This window comes from Myotis brandtii, unplaced genomic scaffold (genome assembly GCF_000412655.1).
Source record: "Myotis brandtii unplaced genomic scaffold, ASM41265v1 scaffold317, whole genome shotgun sequence".
In the NCBI taxonomy this organism is placed as follows: Eukaryota; Metazoa; Chordata; class Mammalia; order Chiroptera; family Vespertilionidae; genus Myotis; species Myotis brandtii.
This window is the reverse complement of record NW_005362155.1, coordinates 885,974-907,520: the sequence shown is the minus strand read 5'-3', so window position 1 is coordinate 907,520 and position 21,547 is coordinate 885,974. Positions and strand designations below refer to the sequence as shown.

Here is a 21,547-nt window from a genome sequence, read left to right as displayed (position 1 = left end):
CCCCCCGCCCAACCCCACGTGCTTAGGGGCTCTTCCCAGACCCCAAATGCAGCCCCAGCACGGCATGGCCCCAGCGCACACCTAGCATCTAGGTCCGTGTCCTCTCACACCAAGTCCACTGGGTGCTTCCTGGCCGGTGGTCCTCGGCATCTTCTGGAATGGGCAATGAAACTGCTGGCTGCCCAGGCCCGCGCCCTCTTGCTCAGCCCTGTCGCTGAATATGTATCTCAGGCCCAGCAAAGCGGATTTTCTGTGCTGGATGACAGAGCAGATAAGCTTGGTCCCTTTGGGCAAGGCCTGCCCCTTTAACCTGCACTCAGCCCGCCCTGTGTGCTGAGCATAAAGGAGAGGAGCAGGCATCGGAGTGGCGTTCGGGTGCTTTGCAGAGCTGTGGGCTGGAGGGGTGAGAGGCGCAGGCATCCCACGCACAGTGGAGTGTGGCAGGCGCAGTCCCCGGCAGGGGCGCCGCTACCTCGGGCACACCCACCCACCTGCTGCCAGAACGAACGGGGGCAGAACGCACACAGGAACACAGCTGAGGTTGGCTTGATGTCATATTCTCCGGAGCACGCTGTTACTGTGTGTTTTAGGGGAGGCAGAATGAGAGTTCATGGAAATACAGCTCAGCCTGGGAAACATGGCTTGTTAATACAGTGTTTTGTGTATGGAATCCAAGGAAGAAAAGTGAGAACGGAGAGCTAATCCAGCCACAGCTTATTTAGAATATAAAAAAAGAAGGTGCTAGAGAATACACTGCCTTATGCCCGCAGGCTAACTTTTATGGGCACCTTTCCCCTCGGCTGGCCGGTGGTTCAGTGAGAGAGCTGGCCCAGAGGACAGGGGCCTGAGGGGAAAGGAGGGCGGGAGGCTCGGATCCATGCCGGAAGGCAGCACACCGCTGTCCTTGCTGGCCAAGCTGCCTCTCCCAGGGCTGCGTGTGCAGACTGGCGCGGGGCGAGGCACGCAGTGAACATCTGATGCCTCAGCACCTCAGTGAACCCCAGCAATTCTGCAAGGTCCATGCTGTCAGGCCCCCCCATGTAGACGGAGATCTGGGGCTTGCTCAGTGAGGTCCCAGCAGGCAGAGACGGGGTCTCTTTTGCCCACTCTGCTTGGAAATGGCTGCCTGTCGTAAGAAAGATCTGGTTCATCAAGGACAAGGTGCATGAGTGATTCGTGATGTCTGCCTTGGTTCAGGAGGAGGACGTGATGACAGGCTTGTCACAGATTTTTATATTCCCCAGATTAAGTGACTTGCCCAGCTAGTGAGTGGCAAGCGACAGAGCTTGGCAGGGAGCTGAGGTCTGTTGGGTTTTCTCTGGTTTTCTCAGCACTGCGTCCCCTGCAGAGTGACATCTGTCTCCCTTTGATAGTATGTGATAGCCGTCCAAGGGGGCTTCCCGCAGCTCCCACCACCCATCCACTTGCCTTTGTAACAACCTACTCGTGACCTGCTACCAGCCTGCAGTAAGCAGGCACATGTCACCGTCTTCACCACGGCATCACCCTCGGATGCCCCCTCCGCCTGGCCACACGGCGGGTGAGGCAGGACGGACACTCAGGGTGTATCTTATGCACAGAAATGTGCTCAGTAAGTAGCTTAAGATGCATGAATGAAGGAATGCATGTTAATTTCCCTGGTGGTATAGTTCTGTGACATGTCGTGGTGGTCTGGCTTGCGCTGCCCAGTAGAATTTTCTGCAGTGATATAAGAACTTGAAATGGGGCTACTGAAAAACTGCATTTCATTTTATTATTTATTTTAATTGAGATACAGTTAACACATAACATTATATTGGTTTTAGGTGTACAGTGTAGTGATTTGATATATGTATATATTGTAAAATGATTACCGTAAAAAGTTTAGTTAACATCCACCACCATATAGTTACAAAAATGTTTTTTCTTGTGATGAGAACTTTTAAAATCTACTCTCTCAGCACCTTTCAAATACATGCTGCAGTGTGATTAACTGTAGTGACCGTGTGCTCCTGCCTCCCCAGGACTCATGTATCTTACAACTAGAAGTTGGTACCCTTTGAGCACCTTCACCCATTTGTCCCCCCACCCCCCACGCCCTGCCTCTGGCAACCACCCATCTTTTTTCTGTATCAATGAGTGTGGTTTTCGTTGTGTTTGTCTTTCGGATCCCACATATAAGTGGGATCTTGCGGTATCTGTCTTCTCTGTCTAACTTACTCCACTTAATCATGAAGCCATTAAGGCCTGTCCATGTTGTTGCAGATGGCAGGGTTTCCTCCTCCTCGTAGCTGAATAATTCCATGTTGTGTACATGTACATGTGTACATATGTGTGTATACACCTATATTTAGATAAACATAGACATGTTTATTGCATGTCACATCTTCTTTATCCATTCCTCCGTCACGTAGGCTGTTTCCATGTCTTGGCTGTTGTAAATGGCGTAACTTACTCCACTTAATCATGAAGCCATTAAGGCCTGCATGTCCATGTTGTTGAAGATGGCAGGGTTTCCTCCTTTTCGTGGCTGAATAATTCCATGTTGTGTACATGTGCATGTGTACATATGTATGTATACACCTATATTTAGATAAACACAGACATGTTTATTGTATGTCACATCTTCTTTATCCATTCCTCCGTCACGTGGGCTGTTTCCATGTCTTGGCTATTGTAAATGGCACTGCAGTGAGCATGGGAGTGCAGGTATCTCTTCAAAACAGTGATTTATTTCGTTTGGATAAACACCCGGAGGGACTTGCCCCGTCCCCCCCCACTCCTGGCCTCCACTTCCTTTGCTATCTGCAGCAGCGCCTGGCTCCCACCTTTGAATCCTCCTCCCCTCTCGCCCCTCACTGCCGGTCCTAAGTTCTGTCATTTCCATTGTCCAAACCTGTCTCCTTCCAAACCCAGCTCCTCGTTCCCCCTCTGCCTGCCGCCTGGCAGGGACTCATCACTGCAGGCAGCGGCCTCGTGTCTCCCCGCTCCTCCCACTCACGCTCAGGGCCTCCCTCCCACCGCAGAGTTATCAGTCCCCATGCTTGGGACCGGGTCCGACCCCGGGCTGCTCCCTCAGGCTCACTCCCAGGCAGAAGGGACGGGGGATCGACAGCAAAGTACAGTTCAGTGGGGTCAGTGTGCTGAGGGCTGCAGGGTGCCTGGGGTGGCCGCAGTCCCCTGCCAGCACATGCTTCCCGGGCACCCTGGGAAAACCATGACGCCGAGGCTGAGCCCGGCCCTCCAGCGGCAGCTCTCAGACTCCAGCCGGCTCACGTGGCGTCTCCAAAATCCTTTTCGTTAATTGCCAACATTTAAACATCGGGAGGCTTTACGTGACAACATGGAGTTTTTACTTTTATTGAGAAACTGGAAGGTCTGGCGACGCCAGGCCATGTGCACACCTGGGAGCTTAGGTGGAGCTGAGTCACAGCCACCGTCCCCACCGCTCCTGTCACCCCTCGGCGCAGCGCACAGTTGTCCTTACACCCCGTCAGCTCTCCCTGTGATGCTCACCTGGGCCCTGCACGCACGGCCCAGCACTGGCTCTCTGGCTCTTCCAGCCGGTGGACTTAGGCAGCTGCATCTCCCTCCGGCCCCACACTCTTCTCTCCGCGGTGCTTTTCTCCGGCCACCCCAGCACCTGGAGTGCCAGCCGTCTTGTTACACCTGCCTTTGGAAGCGCCAAGTTTCTGCTAAGACTCTCTCTACACACAAGCTCCCGCACACCCTGTCTGCCCCAGGCCCTTCTGGGATCTCCATCCACACCCTTCTGGGCTCAGGGTGCCTGTTTCCTGAGCCTCCGATGACCTCCGGGGTGCCCTGGCTGTCTCTCCTGAGATGTACTCGTTTGGCCCTCACCATGTTGTCCAGCGTGTGAGACATCTGACAACATTGGAAAACTGGCTGGTGGTGAGCTGGCCACACTCCAAGCATGGCATCCACTCTGGGCTCGCGGTGCAGTGGTTCTCAAGCTCACCACAGTCCCCGCGCCCCCACGGCTGTGGTGCCACAAGCATTTGCGTTTGTGACTCCGTGTTATACAGACTAGTGTAGACTCCTCAATAAATGAGCTGAGACATGTGAAGTCCTTTGAGCACTGCTTGGCATATAACATGTGCTCAAGAAATATGAGCTACCATCACTATCTTGTGCCCAAGCCACTGCCTGGATGTGTGTACCTGCCAAGCCTGGCTGCTCAGGGCCAGGACCCCTGCACCCCCAAGGCCAGGTCCCTTAGTGTGGACTTGCTTTCTTCTGCATCCCACACAGGCGGGGACCCTGAGAGGGCCATGTGGTATATGTTGGATTGAATGAAATTGCAGGAATTGCATGCTGAGGTCTTAGACCAGATCTAGAGGAGTCTTGACCTAAGGCAGCGAGAGTAATTCAAGGCCCCACCCCAGAGTGGATGGGGTTCTTCCTGTGCCTGCTGCCAGCCTTCACCGGGAACTGGGGAGATTGCTGCCCCAGGCTTTGGGGGAGCAGGGTTCCTGGCCATGCTAGCCCTGAGCAACCAGGCTTGGCAGGTACATGCACCCCGGCAGTGGATTGGGTATAAGACAGTGATGGTAGCTCACGTTTCTTGAGCACACATATGTGCCAGGCGGTGCTCGAAGGCCTTCACATAGCTCAACTCATTCATTACACACGGTGTCCTCTGAGGTGGGCACTGCGATCAGCTCCATTCTAGAGATGAGGGGTTCACTGCTGCTCACATCGCCCCGGCAGTCGGGCACCGACCACAGAGCCCTGCCTTTCCATGGAGAGAGATGTGGTCACTGGAGAGCTGTGCCCTGCCTGGGCAGCATCACTCGGCACTTCGGCACTGGCTCGTGATGCCAGGTGGCCAAAATTCCCAAGAGAGGCTAGAAGGGCACATTGTTCTGTGAAAGGACTCACTTTTTGGATATTACCAACTAGTTCTGACGTCTTTAACTGCTCTGTGGGCCAAACCAGTGTAGATTCAACCGTTGGGCTTTCAGTTGGTGACCCAGGCCCTTCGGCCCCATCCCAGGCCCTACCCTGAGTCTGTGATGTGGGGCTGGGACCTCCCAGTGGCTGGCCCGAGCCCAGCAGGAAGTAGCTTACAGGTAGTTGTCAGGTGTCCCAGTGTCTCCCCCATCTTCTTCAGGCTTCTGTATCACACAGGATGGTTTTCATTGGTCTTTCTCCCAGGGGACATGTAAAGGTCATTGAGGTCTTTCCCCATAAACAACATCCCAGTTCAGATGCTCTGGGATGGATCAAGTTTAGTCCCAGAGCAAGTCCTCAGTGTGGATAGGAATAGGCCTGCCCCTCATCCTGGCGGGTCTTCATCCAAGTGGAGACAGGCTTGGGTGTGTGCACACTCGCCGGGTGACAGGTGCAGAGACCTAGGTTGCCAGCCCAACTCAGAGCCCAGAGGAGACCCTTGACTCAGCATGAGGAAGGAGCGAGAGGCCAGGAGGAGCCGGGTCCCGAGGCCTGAGGGTGGCTCTCTGGGCAGCAGCTCACTCCCCAGAGTCCCCCAGGTCCTGATAAATCCATGGGCAGGGTAAGACCCTCCCAGGCAGCCCCCCACACCAGGTCCTCCTGTTCCGGAGCCAGCACTTCTGGGCACAGAGCAGTGAAGGCCAGCAGCTCGTGTCCTCCCTGTGAGCGGCCAGTAGGGTCCAGCCTGTGACAGAGCCGGAGTGCGGGGCGCCTGGATGGCCCCGAGGCTGTGCGTGACCCCCCGAGGTGGAGCCGCACGTGACGGGCTTGCTTTAATGGACATTCCCTGGCGGGCAGTCAGGCCCGGCCAGTGCTTTGCTGCAAGTGGTTTTCTTTGGGATCTGTCAGCCGTGTGTCCGGCAGGTGTTCGCCCTCGGAGCAGGGAAGGAGGACCTGGTGAGTACAGAGTGCACACCTCGCTTGGGTTGCTGTGGCCGTGGAACTGCGCCCATCGGTCTTTGCTGAGCAGCACGTGTGCTCACTGACACTGGGCCAGGGAGGAGAGTGGCCTGACCGTCGGTAAATGTCTTAGAGCAAAATAATATTCAGTTGTTGTATTGAAACTGCCCTACTGTCCCACATGGCTGTTCTGGCCAACTGCAGGGAAGGGTGCGGCAGGACGGGCCAGGAGGATGCTCCCGTTTCCCCGCGCCACAATGGCCTTTAGAAAATCCGCTACAAAAGGACTCCGAGGCAGCGTCAACAAAGGCATAACAACAGCGCTCATTAAGCAAGAAGGAACTCTCAGTGCCAAGGAAACAAGGACACACACACACACACACACACACACGTGCGCACACACGTGCATACATGCACACGCATGCATGTCGGGACTGAGTCCTGGTTACTGGAAAGCAGGAAGCAGGCTGGTTCTTTAGGAGCAAGAGAATTCCCCCTCCTCCATTTCCAAAGACATTCCCAGTACAGAGCTTTACTGCGGGGCCGCGGGTGCGGACCTGCCACGCCCTCCGCCCTGGCTCTCCACGGTACATGCACGCACCTGTCCATGCTTCTAGCCCCGCCCGGGGGGTGAGATGACAGTTCCGTCAGCACATACATGAAGATGGAGGGAAGGCCTGGAAAGACACAGCATGTACACTCCCACCCCGTGTCCACAGCGATGGCCTCGTGGCCTGAGGGAGCCAGGGTGTGGGTCCGAGAGCTGGTCCCCAGGGAATGATTAAAAAGGATAAGTGGGCTGTCCCCCTGGGTGCAGGTGATCCTGCCGGTGGCCACCCTGAGGCCCCTCCAGGCCCAGCATGACCTCAGGGAGGCAGCAGCGAGACCTCGAGACCTCGGGTGTGCCAGCCAGAGTGGCCTCAGGCCGGCAGTGTGACCTCAGGGAGGGCGAGCCTCAGAGTCGCCCTCTGTAAGACGGGCCTATGCCCCCGTGTGCAGTGGTTCTGAGGACTGTGGGACAGGACAGCCTTTTCTTTTTTTCCACCTGGTGGCACCAGGGAAGTGACCACTACCTGTTCCCCTCCTAGGATCCCACTCAGGCCAAACCCACCCTCCGCGATGGCTCGTTAGGCCTGCAGAACATTGGAAACTGCGGAGATGAGCAGCATCAGGCCGGACACGAGCCTCCCAGCTTCCCACGACACACACTTCCTCTGGTTCCTCCCTAGCTCACCTCCCGCCTACCTGCCTGGCCCTGTGGGCATGGGAGGTTGCACCCCTGCCCAGGCCTGCTTCCCTCCCAGTCCCTTCTCAGCCACACTTCCTGGCGGGAGCCAAGCAGCAGGCGCTGGAGGTCAGATGGTGCTCCAGATGGTTCATGAACGGACACAAGCCCATTTGGAAGCCAGACTCCGTTATGAAAGCCAGGCTGCCCACCTCATGCCTGTGCTGGATGGAAGGCCTCCCTCCACCCAGCTCCTTTCTAAACGAGTGTTTCTGTCTTGCCAGATGTTTCCATGCGGTAATTTTGCAGAACTAGTCATTGAGAGCTGCCCGTGCTGTCCTTCTCCGATAGCTGTTCCCCGATTAATTCCCATCACGCGCCTGCTCTGTGCCTCTGTAGGCAGAGAGCACATCCACATCAAGGCGGAAGCAGTGCTCTGAGAATCGCGACTTTTGACAGTCGGCAAAGAGCAGCTGCTGTCCTGCAGCAGGGGGTCGAAGCCAGACCTGTGCGGCACAGGCTGGATGGGTCTCACTCCACCTCACCCTGAAGCCTCCACGGCGCTGCCCGGTGTGAGAGCTTGCCCACCTCCCCTCAGGGCGGCTGGGTGATGTAGATGGGCACCTGTTGGCTCTCAGCTCCCATCTCCCAAGAGCAGATGGAGAATGGCCGGGAGTGACGCCAGCGGTGACCACGTCTCTGCAGGCTGTTTTCAGGTCATTGTTCGAGAGCACGCTGCCTCTCTGTGTTTGTTCTCTGTCCTTGTTGAGAACCTACTGTGTGCCGGGTGCCTGCTGGGCCTTGGACAAGATGGGCCCCTGGTGTCTTGGAGGTTAACTTTGAGCAGAGGAGACAGTAAATAACGTAAAAAGGCAATAAGACCATTTCAGAGACTGGAAGGAAATAGAGCAGGATGCTGAGATAGAGAGGGCCGGAGGGCAGGGAAGGTCTCTGAGGACAGGGAGCCAGCTTTGCAGGGCTCTGGGAAGAGCATTCCGGGCAAGGGCTCCTTCCTGGGGTGGGAATGAGTTGGCCGGATCAGGGAGCAGCAACCAGATCAGTGTGTTGGGAGTGGGGGGAGAGTGACAGGGGTCGGGTCAGAGGGGTCAGCAGGGGCCAGATCGGAAGGCCTTACTGGCCACTGAAGGGGGTGGAGCTCATGTGTAGTACGAAATCACTAGGGGCTTTAAGCAGGGAGCGCCATGACCTGATAAGTTGTTTTAGAAAGAAAGACCGGCTGCTGTGTAGAGAAGGAAGCGTGTGCCTGGGGTGGGATCGCGGTGATGGAGCGGAGTGGAAGCAGGGGGGCCCGCTGGCAGGTTATGGTAGAACCTCTTGGAGAGATGGTGGCCTGGCAGGGAGGCAGCACACTCAGGGAGCAGAGGTCAGGTTTGGAGGGGTGTGGAGGTTAGAGCCATGGGACCCTGGCCCCTGGCCATGTGAGTGAGTGAGCAGGAGGGGTCAGAGAGGACTCCTGGGCTGTGGGCAACTGACTGAATGGGGCCACCATTTTTAAGATGGGGGAAGACTAGGCTTGGGAAAGTGAGGTGAGGATTCTGTGTGGGGTGTCGTGTTAAGGTTGAGACACCTGTTAGATATCCTAGAAGAGAGGTCACGTGGTCACTAGGGGCTTGGTGGAGAGGTCAGGGTTGGAGATGAAAATGATCACGAGTCATCAACACAAAGATGGTATTTAAGGCCTTGGGTCTGGACGAGACCACCTAGTGAGAGAGCAGGAATCTGAGGCCCAGGACCCCCCAGCCACTTGAGGCCCAGCTAAGGGGAGCCCGGGCAGGGAGGCTGACGGAGGAGCAGGGGAGCCCGGGCAGGGAGGCTGAGGGGGGAGCAGGGGAGCCCGGGCAGGGAGGCTGAGGGGGGAGCAGGGGAGCCTGGGCAGGGAGGCTGAGGCGGGAGGAACCCCAGCCAGGTTGGCCTGCAAGCTGGGGAAGGAGACCACTCGGTTGGAGGAGCGGCGACGGCACAGGTGCTGCTGACAGCTGTCGGCCTGAGCCTGAGAGCTCCCGGTGGATCTGGCACCTGCTGGCCCTAAAACTGACCGTCCAAACCAGGACACTCTGAGAGTGAAAAGAGGGCCTGTGAATGATTGGGCCAGGACAGCGGAGTAAATCCAAACCGTCCCAGACACACAGGAAGTTTCCACCCAGGTACTGGTGCCCTTGGCAAGGTGGGTTCGGGCAGAGATGGAGGCAAAGGCCCTACTGCAGCGGGGCCGGGCCACGGGTGGGGTGGGGAGCGGGGAGGAGCAGCCGGGAAGTGACTCGAAGGGTCTGCTGTAAAGGCAAAAAAATGGTGGGGCACTCCGACAATGAAGTACCTCAGCAAGAAAAAGAATAAAGCTATTAATTCATACAACATGGATGAATCTTCAAGTAATTATGCTGAAAGAAAGAAGCTAGGCCAAGAAGAGTACATAGTGTGTGATTCCTTTTATTTAAAAAGGAAATGCAAACTGATATATCAGAAAGCTGACGGTGGTTGGCTGGGGAGGGGTTGGGGGGTTACCCAGGGTACAAGGAAACTTTTGGGGGTAATGTGCTCATTATTTTGATTGGAAATTGATTTATGGGTATATGCATGTGTTAAAACTTATCAAGTTGTACACTTTAAAAAGGTACTGTTTTCTGTGTGAGTATGTGTTATATTCCTTAGTCAAGCAGTTTTTGAGAAATGTTTTGATGAGAAGGGGAATGGACAGATGGCAGGGCAGTAGCAGGCAGAGGTGTGGTTTCATTCTCAGCATGAACAAAGAAGTGCTGGGGAGAAGAAGGAGACAGGAAGCCTAGCCAGGGACCCTTCTGTCATATGCTGAGGGGGTTAGAGTTCATCCCACTGGCCTGAGGGTCTCCACATTCCTGTGCAAAGGAATCATCAGAAGAACCTGTTACACATGCAGCGCCCACACCACATCCCCTGGACTCTCCTCCAGCACAGCTCAGGTGGGACAGCTCCTGTGGGACAGCCCAGGTGGGGCAGCCCAGGTGGGGCAGCTCAGGGGAGACAGCCAGGTGGGGCAGCTCAGGTGGGACAGCCCAGGTGGAGCAGCCCAGGTGGAGCAGCTCAGGTGGGGCAGCTCAGGTGGGGCCGCCCAGGGGAGACAGCCCAGGTGGAGCAGCTCAGGTGGGGCAGCTCAGGTGGGGCCGCCCAGGGGAGACAGCCCAGGTGGAGCAGCTCAGGTGGGGCAGCTCAGGTGGGGCCGCCCAGGGGAGACAGCCCAGGTGGAGCAGCTCAGGTGGGGCAGCTCAGGTGGGGCCGCCCAGGGGAGACAGCCCAGGTGGAGCAGCTCAGGTGGGGCAGCTCAGGTGGGGCCGCCCAGGGGAGACAGCCCAGGTGGAGCAGCTCAGGTGGGGCAGCTCAGGTGGGGCCGCCCAGGGGAGACAGCCCAGGTGGAGCAGCTCAGGTGGGGCAGCTCAGGTGGGGCCGCCCAGGGGAGACAGCCCAGGTGGAGCAGCTCAGGTGGGGCAGCTCAGGTGGGGCCGCCCAGGGGAGACAGCCCAGGTGGAGCAGCTCAGGTGGGGCAGCTCAGGTGGGGCCGCCCAGGGGAGACAGCCCAGGTGGAGCAGCTCAGGTGGGGCAGCTCAGGTGGGGCCGCCCAGGGGAGACAGCCCAGGTGGAGCAGCTCAGGTGGGGCAGCTCAGGTGGGGCCGCCCAGGGGAGACAGCCCAGGTGGAGCAGCTCAGGTGGGGCAGCTCAGGTGGGGCCGCCCAGGGGAGACAGCCCAGGTGGAGCAGCTCAGGTGGGGCAGCTCAGGTGGGGCCGCCCAGGGGAGACAGCCCAGGTGGAGCAGCTCAGGTGGGGCAGCTCAGGTGGGGCCGCCCAGGGGAGACAGCCCAGGTGGAGCAGCTCAGGTGGGGCAGCTCAGGTGGGGCCGCCCAGGGGAGACAGCCCAGGTGGAGCAGCTCAGGTGGGGCAGCTCAGGTGGGGCCGCCCAGGGGAGACAGCCCAGGTGGAGCAGCTCAGGTGGGGCAGCTCAGGTGGGGCCGCCCAGGGGAGACAGCCCAGGTGGAGCAGCTCAGGTGGGGCAGCTCAGGTGGGGCCGCCCAGGGGAGACAGCCCAGGTGGAGCAGCTCAGGTGGGGCAGCTCAGGTGGGGCCGCCCAGGGGAGACAGCCCAGGTGGAGCAGCTCAGGTGGGGCAGCTCAGGTGGGGCCGCCCAGGGGAGACAGCCCAGGTGGAGCAGCTCAGGTGGGGCAGCTCAGGTGGGGCCGCCCAGGGGAGACAGCCCAGGTGGAGCAGCTCAGGTGGGGCAGCTCAGGTGGGGCCGCCCAGGGGAGACAGCCCAGGTGGAGCAGCTCAGGTGGGGCAGCTCAGGTGGGGCCGCCCAGGGGAGACAGCCCAGGTGGAGCAGCTCAGGTGGGGCAGCTCAGGTGGGGCCGCCCAGGGGAGACAGCCCAGGTGGAGCAGCTCAGGTGGGGCAGCTCAGGTGGGGCCGCCCAGGGGAGACAGCCCAGGTGGAGCAGCTCAGGTGGGGCAGCTCAGGTGGGGCCGCCCAGGGGAGACAGCCCAGGTGGAGCAGCTCAGGTGGGGCAGCTCAGGTGGGGCCGCCCAGGGGAGACAGCCCAGGTGGAGCAGCTCAGGTGGGGCAGCTCAGGTGGGGCCGCCCAGGGGAGACAGCCCAGGTGGAGCAGCTCAGGTGGGGCAGCTCAGGTGGGGCCGCCCAGGGGAGACAGCCCAGGTGGAGCAGCTCAGGTGGGGCAGCTCAGGTGGGGCCGCCCAGGGGAGACAGCCCAGGTGGAGCAGCTCAGGTGGGGCAGCTCAGGTGGGGCCGCCCAGGGGAGACAGCCCAGGTGGAGCAGCTCAGGTGGGGCAGCCGAGGTGGAGCAGCCCAGGTGGGGCAGCCGAGGTGGAGCAGCCCAGGTGGGGCAGCCGAGGTGGAGCAGCCCAGGTGGGACAGCCGGGCAGGCTGACGCACAGCCTCGGTGCTTCCAGGCTCTGCCTTTCTGCAGGGGGAGGAGGGGAGGGACTTCCCAAGCCACAGTGCCCAAGGCAACCTTCAGCAGCAGGGAAGGGAGTCAGTAGATAACCCGGCCTCCGCCTTTGGAGGAACAGCAGCCCAGGTGGGGCAGCCGAGGTGGAGCAGCCCAGGTGGGACAGCCGGGCAGGCTGACGCACAGCCTCGGTGCTTCCAGGCTCTGCCTTTCTGCAGGGGGAGGAGGGGAGGGACTTCCCAAGCCACAGTGCCCAAGGCAACCTTCAGCAGCAGGGAAGGGAGTCAGTAGATAACCCGGCCTCCGCCTTTGGAGGAACACAGGTGCCTTCTGTGGGTTCCTCGGAGGTCCCCAGTGGAATAGAGCCCAATCGCCCACAGCAGTGACCAGCTCAAGTGCCTTTGGGGGTTTTCTCGGGCCCTGACTCTTGGGAGCACCTTACCAAGTAAGCAGCCCGCACTGGAGTCCTTATCTCGGCACTGCTCTCAGGACCCCACTGAGCCAGGTGTGCCTTGGCTGTGCGCGGCAGGCTTTCCTGCGGGGAGGCCCAGGATGTACTGGAGCGAAGCCGCCTTCCGCAGTGAAGACCGAGGGTTTCACCAGGCGGGTGACAGCCAGATCTGCTCTGGCAGGAAACTACCTCCCTGGCAACAGGAGGTGGAGGTTGGAGCAGCAGGACAGGAAGCAGGGAGACTAATTAGCAGGCAGTTACAGATGTCCCAGCGGGAGGTACAATGACAGAGCCCATCAAGCACCTCTTTGTGAAGGTCCTTTGATTTATAGTGTAAGCTTCACGCAGGAAGGGGACTGAGCCTTGTTTAACATCCCAGTGCTGTGGTTTCACAAAGCCCGTGTTTCCAGCATTCAATTTCTCTTCATCTTCTGCTTTAAAATTTGAGACATCAGTCTGACACCACGCATCTCTGTTTTGTTAAATTTTGTGTTTCCAGGATCTTGACGTTGGTGCGAAGAACGTGAAGCTTTATGTCAACAAAAGCCTCATCTTTGATGGCCAGTTAGACAAAGGAGGTGGGGAGGCCCCGGCCAACCAGAGCATCCCAGTCGGCCTGAAAAATGAGCAGATTGAGGGGGTGGAGAATGGCTCTAATGCCCCCTCGGAAGAAGGCAGAGGTGCCCAGAGGATGGCCGGCACCGCTGGGGACGAGGAGCTCAGTGCCACTTGCTCACAGCCAGCCCGAGTAGCAGGGGATGTGGCGGTTTCTTCACCAGGAACTTTATTTGGTGAAAGCATGAATTCTCCTGGTTGCATAAAAGACAGTTTGTCCAAGTTAGAGGACGATGTCAGCTCGTCAGCAGCCCCAACCTCCGTGGGGGGCGAGCGTGCCCCTGCCCCCAGGCCCCCAGTGGAGTGCCCTCCGCTGGGCCAGGAGCTCTCACAGACTCTGCAGCTGGAAAACCTCCCAGGCAGGAAGGTCTCTGCACCAGGGAAAACCCCCGCCTGGCTACAACCCTCTTGCACAGGGAAAGGCAGGAGGCAGGGAGGCGGGAAGCCCAAACCCCTCTGGCTGTGCCCTGAGAAGCCACCCGATGGGACGGACGGGCTTGTGCCGGAGGACGAGGACGTCTTCAGGGAGGGTCCTGTGGAGGCCGGGGATGAAGGCCCCAGGCGCGAGCCAGGGCGGGCCAGCAGCCGGAATGCCATCTCAGAGGACCGAGCCCCGAGGGTGACCCCCAACGTCTGCAGGGATGACTTTGACATCTTTGAGCAGCCCTCCAACAGGGAGCGCCCCGCTAGTGGGAGGAGGGCCCGGAAGGATGCCCTCAGCAGCAGTCACGGTGATGGGCAACCAGCCGGCAGAGGTAAGCTCAGGGAGCAGTCTGACTGGGGCTCATCATCCCTGCAGGAGGCTGCCGACTGGCACCAGCCACTCAACTCCCCGAGCCTCAGTTTCCTCATCTGCAAAGCGAGGGGTTCTTCTTAACCAGGGCTCACAAATCTACTGTCTCAGGAGCCACACGGGAGGCAGCAATGAGTGAAATGGGCAAGACATACTTTGCCTGTTAAACTCGTAGATATATTTGTCATTGCCACCAAGATACGTCCCTTTGCTCATTTTTCTTTCAATACATGACTTTTCCAACCTAGACCTGGTTATTCTACCTCTGATAGACATTGGTCTCTAATTACTTCACTTTATTCTTAACTGTACTGTTAGGAAAATAACGCAAGTATGATGATAAATAGCAATTGACACTTGCCTGGATTTTGGAAGGACATTAGGGAGTGGTGAGGACTGTGGCTAACTGGAGTGCACAAGCCCAACTAAAGGGGGCAGCTGCTGCTTCACTCAGGCTCTTTCTGGCTTTCAGTATTGCAAGGCCAATGTGCCAGATCTCTTTTCCTTTTATTAAGAGAAATCAGAAATATATCAGACTATTCTAATTTTCACCATTGGTGACTTATCTGCTGCTCTGTGAACTTTGCGGTAGATCATCTCTAAGGCTGTGAAAGGGCTGGACTTCTGAATATTTCCACTCAGATTTGGCTGTTGGGAATGTAGCATAGCAACAAGATGTCAAAACATTTGAATTTAAACTCCGCTACATGTAGATCTGGGACTTACAGAGCAGGCCCTTGCACACTGAGCCTCAGCAGCTTTGTCTATAAAATGGGGATGAGCACCCCCTCCCAGTGCTGTGAGGAGTAAGACGATGGCTTCGCAATAGTAACAGAGCCTGGCCCGTGGCAAGTGCTCCACAAGTGGCGGCCATTTTTTTCAACATTAGCTTGTCGGTCCTTTATTGTCCACAAAGCACTCGGACCTACCAAGGCAGGGCTCACCCCTAGTCCTCTGAATTTAACCCCACTCCACATTGTATAGGAATACACCAACCCACATGGTGCGTAAGCCTGGAGCCTCAGTTTCCTCATCTGTAAAATGCTGCCAGTAATACCCATCTCATGGGTGCTGGGGATCAGATGAGATCACCCATGTGCAGTGCCTGGCACAGTGCCTGGCACACAAGCGCACCAGGAGATGCTAGCTGCTGCTCTTTATCGTCACCACCATCGAGGCGTTGGCACTGCCTGCACTCTCTGACTCTACCTCATGGTGTATCTGTAGGTGAAACCAATGTACAGTTGCCCCTTGAACCACTCGGGGGGTCGGGGTGCTGACCCCTTGTGCAGTCGAAAATCCACATATAACTTTTGATTCCCCCAAAACTTAACTACTGTCGGCTACTGTTGACTGGAAGCCTTCTCAATAACAAGCAGGCGATGAACCCATATTTTTATGTTATATGTATTATGTAGATATTCTTACAATAAAGTAAGCCAGAGAAAAGAAACTGTTATTAAGAAAATTATAAGGAAGAGAAAGTACATTTACTGAAATAAGTACTGTACGTATTTACTGAAAAAAATCACATGTAAGTGGACCCACGCAGTTCAAAGTGGTGTTCAAGGTCACCTGTATATATGTTTTAGTGAGTCACGTCAGCCTCTACTCCATCGTTGGCTAGCAGACAGAGCCCGAAGGCCTACACTTAGAAATGTGATGAGTTTGGGCCTCCTTCAGACCCTGACATGTTGCTTAGGACACGGAGCAAGTCCGTAAGACTTGCATGTCTTCCTGCGAGGCTCCCAGCCAACTTACCCAGTGCTGGGTGTCGGGGCCAGCGGAGTGGGAGAGGAGAGGAGAGCCAGGGAGCTCTTTGAGAGCAGACACTGTCTTATCTGTGATGGGATCTCAGGCCCAGGTGTCTGCTCAAGGTGGGTCCTCCGAGTGTGGGATGGCTGCGTGGCTACGCACAGGCTGCAGTGCGCCATGCTCTCAACCAGGCACCCTCCTGCCAGCCCCTTTTACAGCTAAAGGAGATAGGAGCTTTAAGCATCTTTCTTCAGGTCACACAGCCAGTAAGGGCAGAGCAGAATTTGAACCCGTGTCCTGCTCCAGCATCCGTGCTTGAATCACTACCCCACGTGCCCTGTTTCCGCAGCCATCATCAGCCCCCGCCCGGCGGAGCCAGGCAGTTCCGAGCCTCCCTGGTAAACAGACCCACAGAGCCTCTGGGAGTTATTCTAATGTGTCCACGTTTGGAAGACTTTGTCTCCCTTTAATTTCTTTCCAGGCATTTCACTGGTTGGCTCAGTGACACATTAAGAACTGAGCCCTTCAGATTTAATGCTTGTTAAACCAGTCGTGCTAAAAAGGAAAGTCGCTTTGAAATCTTAAATTGCCCATTACATAGAGCCAAAGCCCATGCCATGCCCTCAGGAAAGGTGCAGGCCCAGCTCCGTAGGTGCTGCGAGGATGCATGACTGCCAGACTCCTCCCTGGGCCTGGAATTGGCTCCATAAACAGCCTGGAGATTCTTTTGTGCCACAGAGCATCTCACTGTCATGACATCTGCATTTCGGAAGTGTCGTTATCAGGGGTCAGTTGGCTACAGGTGAATGAAATCTCGTCAGCCCAGTTTGAGCAGTAAAGGGGGTGTTATTTGGCGAATGCTTGAGGCGCTCCTAGACCCCCAGAGGCAGGGAGTGTAGCTGCTCACCGCATGGGATTGGGAAGAGGAGCCAGGACACTGGCCAGCACCAAGGAAGCTTCTCCCTGTCTGTCCAGGCCCTACCTCTGCTTCCCGCTGGCCCTTTCCCTCACCCTCCCTCAGGGTCGGCTTTCTCTGCCTTTGTGCACACAGCAGGAAATGGCCTGGCAGCCCTAGGTGACTCAGTGTTCTGGCTCTGTCGCCAGCAGCCAGCTCCATAGTCTCAGGGGAGAAGTTGATTGGCCGACTCGGGTCAGGTGTCCACTCCTTGTTCATCAGCTACAACTGGAGGGCAGTTCACTGAGAATAAACATGGCTCTGTTATATCTCACTATGTACTTTCTCATTTCCTGTTTTAGTAGCAATTAGCATACGCCTCATGGTGGTGCCATTGATTTTTATAAACTCAAGTGCAGAACTCTGTAGCTCATGTTAGTCTCAACCAAGGAATAGTTTTGCATCTTCAGTCCCGTCTTCTCATATCGGTGGTCCCTCCCAGACTGTGTTGACTACAGACTCACGAAGCAGCAGCTTTCTGTTGCCCTTCAGACTTGCAGGTGGGGTTGACCAAGGACCACACACTGACCCTAGCAGCTCCCTGACCCCAGGGACTCGTGAGTAGTGTTCTCCTGCAGAGAGGGGAACCGGCCCTCAGCGGTGGTCCCATCTGCGAGGTCTAGCAGAGCGTCTATACCTCTCTGCTTTTAAAACCCAGGGTACCTCTTGGGGAGCAGAGGTCAGAAAGCAGATGTGGGGTGAGAGCAGAGCCCTGCCTTTCTTCTCACCCAGGCAGACACACAGGCGAGGCCCTGACACAGGACATGGGTGCTGTCTCCTCAGTGCCCTTGCAGACTGCCCCAGGCCATTCATTCCAGCCCGTGGAAATCAAATCACAGTTAGCGGAGCACCGATGATCCATATGGGAGTCCCTTCTGCAGGTGTTAAGCCTCACGCCTGGGAAAGGGTGGAGGAAACTCCTGGGTCTTTTTTAATGGCAGATGGGAAGGCGGGGCGAGGACAGGTGCAGGAGAACTGGCAGGTGGAGAGGGAGTCCCTCAGCCTCCAGGTCTGAACACGGGTGTAATGGTGATGCCAGCTGTCCATCCCTTTGCTGGCAAACATTACTGAGCACTTCCTCGTGCCAGGTTCTGTGCCAGGCACTGGGACGCAGCAGGGAGCAGGGCAGAGCAGGCCTCTCCACGAGGAAGGTGACGAGAGGAGCCAGCTGCCTGGGGATCTGAGAAGAGAGCATTCCTGGCAGAGGGCACAGCAAGGACAAAGGCTCTGAGACGAGACGCGACCTGGCGTGTCACAGGGAGGAGGGCCACGTGGCTGGAGCAGGAGGGCGTGGGAGAGGGTGGGAGTGCGGTTGGGGAAGTTAGTGGGGCCAACTTGGGGCTCTGGGGCGTGGTGAGGAGTTGGATTTTCTTTGATTTTCCTTGTTCCCAGCGTGGCAGAGATAATGGCACTCAGAGGGGATGGTGACAAACGCCATTTAGGCACATGGAGTCTGAAGTGACAGTGTGGACATGTCTGGACCCCCCGAGGGGCCTTGGACGGTGGTGCCTGGGGCGGGGGGGCGGTGCCAATGTGACACTGGGCAGTGCCTGCGTGGGAGCCAGGGCCAGACGTGGGGACTGGGGAGGAGGGAGGAGCTGCGGGTGGAACGTGGAGAACCTGGCAGCAGTGTCTCCTGAGCCCGAGGGGAGCGTGGCCTCGGACAGCAGTCTGGAGCGAGCACTGAGAGAAGACTGCGTGCGTGGGGTCCCTGTGAACCCGGAGGGCGCTGCTGCAGTGGAGGGCTGTGGGATTCATGGATGGAGGGATGGAAAGCCACCAGGCATGCGACCTCTGACACAGCTGGGCCCAAGGGCCCCAGTGATGCCACCAGGAGCCTCTCATCGCCCTGCTTCCTTCTCAGGTCGGTCCCCCACAGGCAGCAAGGTGGCCACAGGCAGCGCCGCTCCGTCCACGCTCAGCAGCTCCAGTTCACGGAGAGCCCCTCTCTCCTGGGTTCCTTTCATGAGCCCAGCTTGCAAGGATGCTGTCCACATTTGCTTGATCCGAATGGCCTGCAGGTGGGGGGTCCCCAGGGGAAAGTCAGGGTGCTGTTCCTAGAGAAGGGGAAGAGGAGTTTGAGGCAGCAAAACAGTAACTGGTCAGAGAAAGCAGGCCGCAGGGAATGGGAGGTGGGGATGGGCGCAGCCACTGCAGTGGGCGGAGGGAGCGCAGATCCCAGGCCTCCCTCTGCCTTCAGGGCGGAGATTTACGCTTGTCTGCAGGCTGAGAGGGCAGTGGTGGGGAAGGAGTGATTGAAGATTCTGGAGAGAAGCGGTAATTGATGGGGCCAGGCCCCCTAGGAGACAGGCAGAAAATGGAGTGCAGGGCACGGCACCAAAAGAAAGGAGAAAAAGCAGAATGTCAGTGCCAGCTGCTGTTTTTTCCAGAATGACACCCTTAGGTGGCACTTAGCCATGGCATGGCCCCGAGGATGGCCCCTGCTCCATGTGCACTCGGGCTCTTAGATTCTGCGAGGGGAGCGGGGCCTTCAGACACCAGCCCTGGGCATGGCTGCGGCTCCTGGAGCCAGTTAGGCCGTGTGTGGAAGTAAAGTCCGCGCCGTGCAATGCACCTGGGTTGTTTCAGCGTTTTTCTGATTATAAAAATAATACATGTAGGGAACTCAGAAGATAAGGTGACAAGGAAGAAAATAAAAGCCCTTCCTACTCCCACCCCGAAAGATCATACTAGCACGTCGGTGCAAGCTGCCCACACTAGGATGGGCGTCATTTAAAATGGCACAGCTGGCTCTTTTCCTTTTACCTTCTTTTCCCAGCCCTTTGCCTGTCACTAAGCAGTTTGAAAACTCCGTGCAAGTCACGTGACTGGTAGCCCGAGGCGCAGGCTCCTGGGTGGCTGACTCTGAGGCCACAGGCAGCGGCTTCGCTCTGGTTGTGTGAGGCTCTGAAGTAGGAAAACTTCCAGCAAAGGCTCCAACACAGCCATACAGGCCTCCCTTGATGTGCTTGAGGTTGCATGCTTAGAAAATTCAGTGAAGATTGAACAATACTTTGCTTTTTGTAAAACAGGTAGGTTCCAGACTTGAGAACCGGAAACAATTTTCTATCAGCCTGAATGTGTGTGACAGGAAACCGTGCTCTGTGCCCAGACCGTCCAGTGCAGTGCGGGTGTTAACAGCCCTGCCCACCGGCCATGCCAGGAGGGTCAGTGGGCATTGAGACAGCCAACAGCAGCCTCACCGCTTTCTAGAATGTTCCCCTGAGGGCGGCTCCACCCAACCGAGAGCCACTGGATGAGACACTAAGGGTCCCACTTCCACACCTGTCACTAATGGGCTTCCCCCCTCCTGTGCCCTTTCTTCAGGAGAAGCCTGGTGCACCAGGCCGCCACCACGGCCCCAGTGGCGCAGCGAGCAGGAGCACACGCTGCACGAGTCCTGGAGCTCCCTCAGCGCCTTTGACCGCTCCCACCGGGGCCGCATCTCCAACATGGAAGTGCAGGGGGACATCCTGGATGAGTTCCTGCAGCAGCAGAGGAGCGGCCGGCAGGGCGCCCAGCCAGCCCCTGGCAGGGAGCAGCCGGAGCCGGAGCCCCGGGCTGGGCCGGACGACTGCAGAGACGCAGGCGACCCCAGCGACTTTAGAATCCCCGTCTTGCCCTACGGGCGGCACTTGGTCATTGACATCAAGTCCACGTGGGGGGACAGGCACTACGTGGGCCTGAACGGAATAGAAATATTCAGCTCCAAGGGAGAGCCCGTGCAGATCGCCAGCATCCAAGCGGACCCCCCCGACATCAACATTCTACCAGCCTATGGGAAGGACCCCCGGGTGGTCGGCAACCTCGTCGACGGGGTGAACAGGACCCAGGACGACATGCACGTCTGGCTGGCCCCCTTCACGCCGGGCAAGTCCCACTCCATCTCCATCGACTTCTCGCACCCTTGCCACGTCGCCCTGGTCAGGATTTGGAATTACAACAAGTCGCGGATCCATTCCTTCCGCGGTGTGAGGGACGTCGAGATCCTGTTAGACGCGCAGTGCATCTTTAACGGAGAAATCGCCAAGGCCTCCGGAACCCTGACGGGAGGTACAGTATGTCTGTAAGGATGTTCCCGAAGCCCTACCCGCTGCTCGCTGAGGCTCCGAGGGAAAACCAAACCCACAGGCTGCCAGCGGCGATGGGTCTCTCCCCTCGTAGGCCTGGCCTGCTCGCCGCCTTTGCAGCGTGGGTATGTGAGCACTGACCTCATTAAACTCCTCGGCTGGGGACGGGCCTGAGCCCGAAAGGGGGACCCTCCTGGGAGGCGCTGACTGAGGGAGCACTCTCAGGAGAACCCAGTGCGGGGAGGGGTGCAGGACATGGAGGGGGAGCTGAGCAAGTAGTGTCAGGGGAAGCCAACGCAGCCTGACCGAGGGCAGCCCGGAGCATGAACTGCAGGTCTGTCCTGCCTGAGGCAGAGCGCTGGGGGTTGGAGCCCTGCAGGCTCCCCACTAGGGGCCTAACACCCATGCCCTTCCAGCAGGGCTCCAGCCCTCCTCGCCGGGGGTCAGTGGGGATCTGTGAGCACCCACAGCATCTGCTCTGGTGCCCACCCACGCGTGTTTCAGGCCCATCTCAGTGATTCTCCTCACATAGGTCCCTTGTTAGATCTGTGGCCTGTGTGGTGCTCAGGTACGCGGATCCATTTGCCGACGTGAAGAATCCACGTCCCTGCACAGATGGAGAACTGTCCGTGGCTCGGGGTTTATGGCAGAGCTGATGGGTCTGGGCCCTGACCCACAGCTCAGTGGGATTTGGGAGAGTTGACCCTTGTCTTCCTGGTAACCCCTTCAGCCCCAGAGCACTTTGGAGACACAATCTTATTCACAACTGACGACGACATTCTCGAGGCCATATTCCGCTCGGATGAGACGTTTGACGTGGACACGGAGGGCCCGTGCAGCCTGCCGTGCGAGGAGGCCCTGCAGAGGCCCAGCACCGCGGACAGC

General features: G+C 57.7%; 1 protein-coding gene across 1 annotated transcript in view; it reads left to right on the top strand.

Moving 5' to 3' along the window:
* KIAA0556 (KIAA0556 ortholog) overlaps positions 1-21,547 on the top strand; it is a 213,244-nt gene that overhangs the window by 166,054 nt on the left and 25,643 nt on the right. The window contains exons 16-18 of the mRNA XM_014542952.1: positions 12,974-13,844; positions 19,920-20,645; positions 21,393-21,545. Of these exons, the coding sequence (XP_014398438.1) occupies positions 12,974-13,844; positions 19,920-20,645; positions 21,393-21,545 (1,750 nt within the window). The remainder of the gene's footprint in view (positions 1-12,973; positions 13,845-19,919; positions 20,646-21,392; positions 21,546-21,547) is intronic.